Source organism: Mesitornis unicolor, unplaced genomic scaffold (genome assembly GCF_000695765.1).
Source record: "Mesitornis unicolor isolate BGI_N332 unplaced genomic scaffold, ASM69576v1 scaffold49465, whole genome shotgun sequence".
In the NCBI taxonomy this organism is placed as follows: Eukaryota; Metazoa; Chordata; class Aves; order Mesitornithiformes; family Mesitornithidae; genus Mesitornis; species Mesitornis unicolor.
In genome coordinates, this window is record NW_010187106.1 from 403 (window position 1) to 10,277 (window position 9,875).

The window sequence follows — 9,875 nt, forward strand, 5'->3', positions numbered from 1 at the left end:
AAGAGTGTTAAAACATATGCTAAGAAGTCTTAAAACAGAATTTGAGGACTAACCTGACCAAGAACTGATGTAAAAGTTCTGTGATGTTTTTGTCTTCTCTGCCTGCAGATAAAGATCTGCAGTTTCACATTGTGAAGCAAGCTAGAGCTCAAAGTGCAAAAGAAGGTACCGGCTACAGTGAAGGTAAGTAGCAAGCAGGTACCGAGACAATTTTACCAGCTTTTTTATGAGAGGTGCTCTTGTCTCCTCCTTTGCAGCTTCCTTCAACCTACTTGTGAACTGCTGTGAGGAATTTTTAAAATTTATTTTTAATATTCCTTCCCTTGTGTATTTTGGAGCACAACTACTTTCTCTACTTGGGGCAACTAGACAGGAGAATTTGAGTCTGTTGTGCTCACACCTCTAGTACTGTTCAGGACTGGAAAATCAGCACTGCAAAATTCAGGAGTTTCCTGAAGCACTAGTTCTTCACTTCCCATCCCACTACCTACACTTTATTTTCTGCCTGTGTTTTCTGGTGTTATCCTTCTGCTCTTTGTGGCCCAAACTCTTCTAATGCTGCCTCCAGCCTTGTTCTTCATGTAGTGTTTTGTTAAGGATTGACTGCTAGATATGAGCTGTATGAGCTTGTCCACCATGCCTCAGATAAAAAACCAGACAACATGTGTATTATTGTGTTGGATTGTTTCCAGACCGACCTAAGAAGCTGTATAAGAAACACACTGATGGATCTGCAAATAGGATGTTTTCCCTTACATCTGCTCTCAGCTCATTAGTTCCTTTATGTTTCATTTTTCAGTGGGTTTTGTTAGTGGGGACCAGGTTAAGACTAAGCAATGCTTCTCTTGGAGAGTTCAGACCAAGACCAAGTAGAAAAGTAGGGCTACCTATTGAAACCACTGTAGAGCTGCAGCATATGGTTTAGAAATTACTGCAGCACCTGAAAGATGCAGCATTTACTGTCTGTGGTCCTTTAGTTTGGAAGTGCATTTGTCTGCTTTCCTGACAGTCAAAACCAGCAGCACTTGCTCAGGTGTAGATTTTCGTGTTGTCTTTGTTTCCCTGGCATAGGAAATGAAGCCTTAGCTGTCAGTTGCTTGGGAAGTGGCTTTATTGTGATGGGCACCGTGTTTGGAGCACCTCAGGTGTGTTTTCATTGGAGGGAAGTGGTAACTCATTAATTTGATACAATCACATCCAAGCAGTGAAGAAATAGATAAAGCCTTTATCGACTGGTGCATTGCAAAGATTCATCAGGGAGCCACTAGATGCCAGTGTTTGCTGTCTAGTTCTTGCTGCAAGCTATCATTTCTCTGAGTATAACACTAAAACAGTGTGGGATGGTTTTCATTGTGGTGTCTTGGCCTGTTGTAAAATTTACTTGTAATTCTTTGTTTAATTTAAAGTTTTTGGCAACAGAAACAACTGGACAACAATTTGTTGTAAATTTCCTTTTGACTGTGTCGAAGTAATTTTCTTTCTTTGTTTTAAAAAAATATTCTAACCATATTTAGAATCTTAGAATAGCTGTGTAATAGGACAGGAACGCTGGTCTTAATCACAAGCTGGGAAATTCTTGTAAGTCCACAAACACATAACTATTAGGCACTTTTATGGGCTTTTGTGACCCTGCAAGAACAGTGTGTTTTAAAAATCAAATTCTACTGTTCATGTTTAAATCTGTTAGTTTGGATTAGAAAAGTTCTGGTTTAGGCTCCAAGTACAGTGATGAGGAAATCTTGTGTTTTTACTTGCTGTTGTAGAGTTGTAGTGGCTCCCCTTCCTCTTTGGTGTCTGTAGTGAAAGCAGGATGTGAAAGATTGCCCAGCTTCCGCTAAGTGCTGCATGATTTAGAGAAGCAGTAGCTGTGCTGTTGTGAGGACTGCTGCAAACACCCTGTCTTATGTTTTGGCTCTTCTGTCTGCCTGGAGACGTACGTCTGGGTGGGGTTGTGTCTCAGGGGGAGAAGGTTGGGTTGCGGGATTATGGAGTGGCTGCTGGGAATTTGAATGTTCTCAAGTAAAATGCGTTTCTGCAGGCAGTGCCCTAGCATACTGCATCCTGCACCTTTAGGGGAATCACTTTGCTGCTGTTGCAATGGATTGAGAATGGACTTATTGTTTGTCTGGAGTTTTAACTGAGGAATGGGAAAGATTGGGTACGGGGCTGGTCATTCAGGGAAAGAAGAGTGTGCAAGCAGTGTGTTTGCTGCCGTAACTTCAGAGTTAGTTTTCTGATCTGGAGCATCTTGGAAGTGCCTTTGTAGCCCTTTTGGCTATAAATGCCTGTGGCAGCCTATTACAAAAGCTCTGTAGAGACAGTGACAGTATGAGGCTGATTTGCACAGTGCCCAGTTACCTCATCTTGTAGAAGCTTTCACTCTTGTTGGCAGAACAACAGGTATTTTGCAGCTACTACTTTAAGGCAAACCCGCAAGTGAGAGCTGTAGCCTCTTCTCTCTTGCTGTAGCTTGTAAGCCAAGAGCTGAAATTGATGGGAGAATACAGAGTGTCCTTTTGATCTAATCTAGTACCTTCCCTTCAAAGCATATGAAAACCTGTAACTAAGTGTGAGCAATCAGGAGGGGTTACACAACCTGCGTGGAGCTGGGGAGGAATTTGGTCCCTTATTTTTTTCTTTTTCATTCAGCAATTTTTATCCTTTCAAATTAAGAAGGATGAAACTTCTTACAGATAAGTAAAGATGAAAACAGTATGGGTGTTTACTGCACTGTTTGTTGAGCTTCTCTGTGTTTTCCTATGTGATCATGCTGTTTTACTAATGACAGCTGTCTGTTCAACCTCCAGGATCTTACTCATTACTGCCCATAGAAGTTCCTCAAAATCACAAGCGTTTCACCTGTGACCTGACTCAAGCTGACCGCCTTGCTCTTTACGATTATGTTGTTGAGGAGACAAAGAAACAGAGATCTAGATCCCAAATCACGGAAAACGACAGTGACCTCTTTGTGGATTTAGCAGCGAAAATCACCCAAGGTTTGAAGAACCATCTGTTGGATTTATGGCTGAGAACTTTCACTTTGTGCAGTTAGATGAGTTTGTTGAAAGCCAAACAGAATGGCTCTGTGCTTAAAAGCTACAACAAAGGTCTGGCATCAGCAAACACTAGTGTGCTCTCCTTTATGTTGTTTTTCTTCTGAGAAAGCCTTGGTGCTCTGCTCTTGCCACACATTGTGTGTATCTTAGTGGATGGATCTTTTGTTTTTGCTGCAACTGACTTCAGGTTGCTTAATGCTGCCAATTTACTGTGCAGCTTGGAACAGTATTTGCTGTAAGGGATGATGAGATTAAAGATCACTTAAAAGTCAAAGCTGAACAAGAAAGGCTGGCATTCATCTGATGGAGCTCTTGAGCAATACACAAATGGGTGTATTGGACTGAGGCCTCTCATCCCTGTTGTGTCATGCCAGTTGCTAGCTACATCAAGTGCAGCATGAGCATCTGTGTTGTCCTGTGGGCCCTGCTGTCCCTAGGAGGTAGGAGACAGTGTTTGTCCTGTATGCCAGTGAATGTTTTAAAGAATCTGGCTTTCTCAGTCTTTGTGTCTTATTGTAATCCTGGCTTTGAAATCATGGCCTGTGTTTTGTAGATGTTTGACCAAATTGCAAGCCCGTATGTTGATTTGGATCACTGTCAGGAGACTTGCGATCTTGGGTTAACAGCTAGCAAGAAGGCTGGAGAGGAAGCTTGTGCTGAATTCATAATTGTTACTAAACACTGGAGAAACTTCAGAAGGAACACCATGTATTTTATGTTTCAGGCTTTTATTACTAAAGCACCAGACTTGCATACCTGCAGGTGCTAATGACCATCTGTTTTAATTCAATTTTTTGCTAGATGATAGTCAGAAAGGTCCGAAGTCCCATCTTGAAATTCTGGCTGAAATGCGAGACTACAAAAGGCGGCGGCAGTCATACAGGGCTAAGAACGTTCACATAACAAAGAAGTCTTACACTGAGGTGAGTATCTGAAAAGAGAGTTTTTTGCATAAAAGTGTCATAAACAATGATAGACTCTTTCAGACAAAGAAAATGTCTCTCTTTTTCTGCTGCTTGTACCTTGCTTTATTAGAGTTGTGAACTGTAGAGGAATCTGGCTTTTGTTACAAGAAGTTACAAGTAAAGGAGCATTTCTGAGTGTTAAATTTTGAATGTGAAAATGCCAGCAGGATATAGTTGATTGCCTATTGTAAAATGGTGCTATTAAAACTTATTATGAAATATCTGTTTCTCCAAATAAGACTTTGAATTGTACATTCAAACATCTGATGTATAAGGTTTTGGGGGCATTTTTTGGGGGAGAGATGTTTACCTTCTGCTGTCTAGTTGCCAGTTCAGGCCACTACCATGACATGCTGCTTTTCTTGTTAGGACATAGTTTAGTGGGCATGGTGGTGTTGGGTTGACAGTTGGCTTGTTGATCTTGGAGGTCTTTTCCAACCTTAATGATTCTGGTTTGTTCTATTGTATTCTTGTTTGTTTTTAATACATCTTAATCTCCAGGTGATTCGGGATGTGATTGGTGTGCATATGGAAGAACTCAGCAATCACTGGCAGGAGGAGAACAGGTTGGATAATGCAGAGATGTGTGAAGGAGGGAAGTCGAAGTCTTCAGGAAGGTATGCTACAGCTGACAAATTCCTTGGGCATGTGAGCAGGCTGATAGCCTGTAATTGTCCCTTACCACTTCCTTCTACCAGCACATACCAACCTTCGCTGAGACATAGGCACAGTTTATTTTATACTAATTCTATTAAGCTCTTGCTTGAGAAGCTTTGTCTGCATAAAGGATGGGGAAAAATGAGTTATAATCTTTCTTTTTGGAGTAAGGAGTTAAGTTGCAGGTGATCCAAATGAACAGGTCCTTTCTGGTAGAGCCAGGGAATAAATATTGCTCCCCTGGGTCCAAATGCATATATATGTGATAGCTGGGGACAGAAACACAGTTGAAATTACAAGTACATGATTTTTTTCCTCCCTTCCCTACCACATGACAGGAAATGCTGTGGTAGATACATCATAAAGTACTTTAGAGAAGTTGTTTTCATAACTTACTGAACGTGGACTCTTTACACTTCTTATCACCCTGAATGCTGCTGCCTTAAGTGGGAGTGTGGTTTTTATATACCTATTTCTTCCTGTGTCAAGCAACACTGCACACTCTTCCAGACATTTGTTGCTGAAATAAAAATGGAATCATGACCTAGTGATAGTGTATTTGTGCTCCTTCAGGAATTCTTCGAGATGAAAATATTGTTGAAACAACCTAAAAGGTGACACTTGAGGTGTTTGTTTTCAGCATTAAAGTAAAGGTGAATGAAAAGGCCTAACAGGAGATTAGGCTTGCTGGGTTCTCCAGCAGTAGGTAGCAGCTGAAGGTGGGTGGTTGAAAAGTTAGGGATTGAAAGCAAAACAGAGGTGGTAAGACTGAGGGGCAGTGTTTTTAAGAAATAACTAGATTAAATAGTGTGCTGAGATGTGCACATATAAGAGCATGGACTTTGGGCCTCTTTTGGGAGGTATTGTATTTCGTAGGGAGATAGGCTTAGTAAAAGATACATCCTCTTACACCATTAGTAGATCATTGTATTACAAAACTGGTACTGAAAACAATAGTGACTGTGAAACTGTTTCTATGGAACAAAACCAATAACTTTTTTTTCAGAAGGGAAGACAGGCGGTCAGCCTCAGTGGACTCGCGGCAGTCTGGAGGAAGCTGTAAGGACACTGAACGCACCAGACACAGGAGAGAGAGCAGCAGGAGTCCAAACAAACGAAAAAGGAGTCGCGAAAGAGGCAAAGACAGAGATTCTCGGAGAAAAAGAGAGAGGTGAGCACAAATAGTGTCAGCTGCTGCTGACATCCTGCTTCTGAATCAGGCAGCCATAGCCGTTGTCTGTGAGAACTCAGCACAGAGAGTTACAGTATCTAGTCCAGTTAAAAAGCTGGACTAATCTCATATACAGCGTAACAGGCCAGTGGTGTGAGACTACTGATACTGAACAGAACTCGCTGTGAGATCATAAGCTGTGATCCAGACTTCAGAACTTACTCTCACATCTGACAGGTGACACTTGCAGCAACACGTACAGGATTAACGTGATACTGTCGCAGGCTATTGTACTCCTTCATCAACAGATGCATGGGGAGATACTGTCCATTTAACCCATTAAGTGTGCTCCTCATGTCTAATGCTGACTTCTGCTCTAATTTGCACTGGGACTTAATAAATAGGATTATTTGTTTCACTAATATGTATATACATACAGTCACTTGACTAGCTTTTCCATGGTAGATGTTTCAAAACAATGTTGCTCTCCAGTAGTCCTAGACAGATTTTTGGGCAAAAGAAAACAAATCTAGGCCACAGCTTCTAGTACTGTTGAGGGCACATTTGCATCTGCAAGACCATAGGCATTTGCGCAAAGACAGGCTGTTGTGCAGAAGAAATGCTGCTTAGTGTGTACAGAAGAAATTCTGTAGATAACTGCATAGATGGGAATGCTTGCTGGTCTCAAAACTGGCTTCATTACACAGTGATGCCATTCATCGCAAACTAATTGCCGCTATGGCATTGCATGACAAGACTTTCATTAAAACAGCATAGGAAATAAACCATCTTAAAGGAGTTTACTTTCATGATTACATTTAATGAGAGCTTTCAGTTTTCCAAGTCTCTCTTTTTTACCTTCAGATTCTGTCAGTCTGCACCTAACAGCCCACACAATGTTTGTGTTTTTGTTTCAGGGATGAAGACAAATACCACAGCCATAAAAGAAGAAAGTAGAAACAAGAACCTGAATATTTTGTTTGTCAGCTGTTCAAAAAATTACTTGCACAGGAACTATCATTACTGCTGTTGTGCCAGGGACAGTAATGCTGTGTACCTAATACTGGTGTTGCATCACAGCTGCGCTCGGAGACAGAAGTGACACAGTGTTAAGGTTTGTCAGGATGGAAGCAGTGTATATCATAAAAAGTGTACATGTGTAACATTAATGCATCTATTAATAAATTATATCTTTCATTTATAAGTTTAGTCTGACATGGCTGAAGAATTAAATCCATGAGAGGCTGTACTGATGTGTGTTCCTGGCCCATAGCTAGGGCATATAGAACAGAGCTAATCCTTGGAGTCTAGATCAGTTACAAGTGAAAAGACATTGTCATTGCTGGGGGCATTGTTCCAGAAAGACAGTGCTGCTTGTTTAGTTACAGCATGTACCAGAGGTGAGAGGGCAGATTTTTAGGCTAAGATATCTTCAGCTGCAGCTAGTGGTAAAAGGACAATAATGGGAAAGTTACTGTTCCCAAGCTTGGGCCTAAATTCCTTTGTGTATAATGTCATCTGGCAAAGATGGTGAGACTATAGCTCTCCACAGAAACTAGGGAGGGAGTACCAAGGACAGCTGTAATACAGCATGGCCAGTCATCATCAGCCAAGCTTGTTACTTCAATGAAGTAAGGAACTATGAAATAAGCAGCTTGCAGATCCATCTTTCCCACTCTACTTTCCTCTGTTTGATCAAGTTGCCAGAGAGGGCACTCCATATGCTCCTGGTTTTGGCCTTCTCCGTCACTGGAATCTCCAGTTTTACTGTAGCCACCAGCAGCCTGTCTCTTCCCTCAGTCATTTCTGTAATTAAGTGTGATTATCTGTCACTAAATACTTAGCCTAGTTCTGATTGATTTAGACTTCTCTACCTACTGCAGCTATTAAACTCAAAACCAAACTGAACTATGTGTCAGGCATCTCACCTACATGACAAATACAGTGGCTCTTCCTGTCAGAAAACAAGGCATTTTAAAACAGATCCTTAATTAGAAAAGTCCACTTAAGAATGGAAAAGGATATTTAAGTTCTGAAAGGTTCCTAATTAGAGGGAGAACAACTGTAATCATTGCCATCCTTTCTCCAGTTGCTTCTTTGACGAGCTCAGCCACAGGATTTGTCATGTTGAATAAGGCCTGGTAAAAGTATTCATTTAATAGAGCTTGTTCATGCAGACAAGGTAGTCAAAGGTCAAGCTGCATTTGTGTAAGAGTCAAAAATGTCAGTGCTATCCAGAAGCATAACAAGAAACACACCAATTATAGCTGTCTAACCTTCTCTAAACTAAATTTTGTGTTTTGCTTATTTTCTCCCAATCACTTATGAAATATCCATAACAAAATACATTTTACTCAATATAAACAAATAAGTGAAAGTATCACTCTCTAGGTGGGAGCATCAGTATCTGTGAGGCAGGAGAACACTATAACCGTGTCTTCAAGTAACATCCACTGAAGGGCCATTTCAAGAGTGGGGTAAAGAAAAGGACGTGCCAGAGGAGGGGATCATCTTTGCCTTGTCACGTGCAAATAACAGTCCTTTGAACACAAGTTATTTTAAATTTTTCTTTCATATATTTATTCATTTTTTTCTGCTCTCACCTGGTGCTGAAAAGTAGGCTTGATCAAAACAGTGTTGAGGGCTGGCTCAGAAAGTTTCTGAGCAGCACCATGCCATTTTGTTGGTCACTGAAAAGGAATAAACCCAATGTGTTAGAACAACACTTTAATATGGTGAATCCTAGTGTGTTGGGCAAGATACAATTGAGGGTGGTATTAATAGCAAGCAAGAGCGCTATTATTAACAAATAGTTCTTATTAAAAATTGTCCAGCTGGTAACTAATGGCAAAAAAACCCAGTTCACTTGTGTACTCGTGCATTTTTGAGCTCCCATGTACATGGTAGCAATCTAAGACAGAAAGACCAATTCCAGCTAGATGGTAGGAAGAGTCTGTATCTGTCTGACTCGTGTAGGCAGCAGGTGAAGGACAAGTCTCTTGCAGATCTTAAAAATAAAGTGCATTTTGTGTGACCTACGTGAGACTATGGATGAAATGAGTGGGAGTTTATCACTAAGAGCTGGATTGAAGACACTGTGATTTTCATACATTCCTAATGCTTATTCTGTGCTAGTTTCAGCAGAAATATATGCAGTAATTTGATGGATCCTTTCCTCCACCTGCCTACAAGTTATGAGGTCCTGACACTGAATTGTGCGGGCACAAATCTTCACCTAACCAATCCAAGTGTGTTAGAGGTGAGGTTGTCACCTGTAGCAGTTAGCATGAGTTAGGCCTTGTTAGCAGAGCTGTTAGCAGAAGCCTGTGAATTTCAAGTATTTGCTGTTGTAAAAGTTGACAAAAATGTGATCAGCCCTCTGTCTAAAGCAACAGAAGAGTGCTGGTGTAATCAAGAACAAAAGGTACCCAAACTATGCAAATACCCTGTTGTTATCATCATGAAGTGCTGATGCCCAGAAGCATCCAGAGCAAACACGCTGTGAGCACCCACGATGGTCCCAGCACATCAGGAAATGGCAGTGCAGTTTGAATGGACCAATCATCAACAGGGTATTCTCTACCCAACCCTGTAAGAAGATGACCTAATAATATTGGGGGTAATAAAAAAACCCCAGACCAAAACAAAAAGCCGTGGGTTAAAGGATAGGGGAACCTCCTGGACCTACATCGGCATTTGGGACCATCTTGCCAACTCCCAGAGCACCTAGGGGACCTCCAAATCCTGCACCAGGACGGCTGGTACTGCTATGCTGACCTGCTGGGCTTTTGCCTTGAACTGCACCCTTTAAGTCCTTTCAGAAAAGGGAAGTCATGTAATCCATAATCTTGCATATCTCTGTGACCGAAGTGTTTTGCTATCCAAATCCACACAGCCTCATCAAACACTGACAGCACACAGGTCACCTGAGATCCTGCAAGTCCTCAGAAACCATACAAATACAGAGATTTAGAACGCCATATCCCACAGTACGTACAAATATACATACATATACGCACCCATATA

The 9,875-nt window shown here is 41.2% G+C and overlaps 1 protein-coding gene across 1 annotated transcript; it reads left to right on the forward strand.

The window, feature by feature from the left end:
* Positions 1-108: 108 nt before the first annotated feature.
* SNRNP48 (small nuclear ribonucleoprotein 48kDa (U11/U12)) lies at positions 109-7,047 on the forward strand (the record flags this gene model as incomplete). The annotated part of the gene is made up of 6 exons (XM_010185333.1): positions 109-183; positions 2,808-2,996; positions 3,858-3,979; positions 4,523-4,638; positions 5,685-5,849; positions 6,767-7,047. Coding segments are annotated over 6 exons (707 nt in total), but the record flags the coding sequence as incomplete, so codon positions are not given.
* Between the last annotated feature and the right edge of the window lie 2,828 nt (positions 7,048-9,875).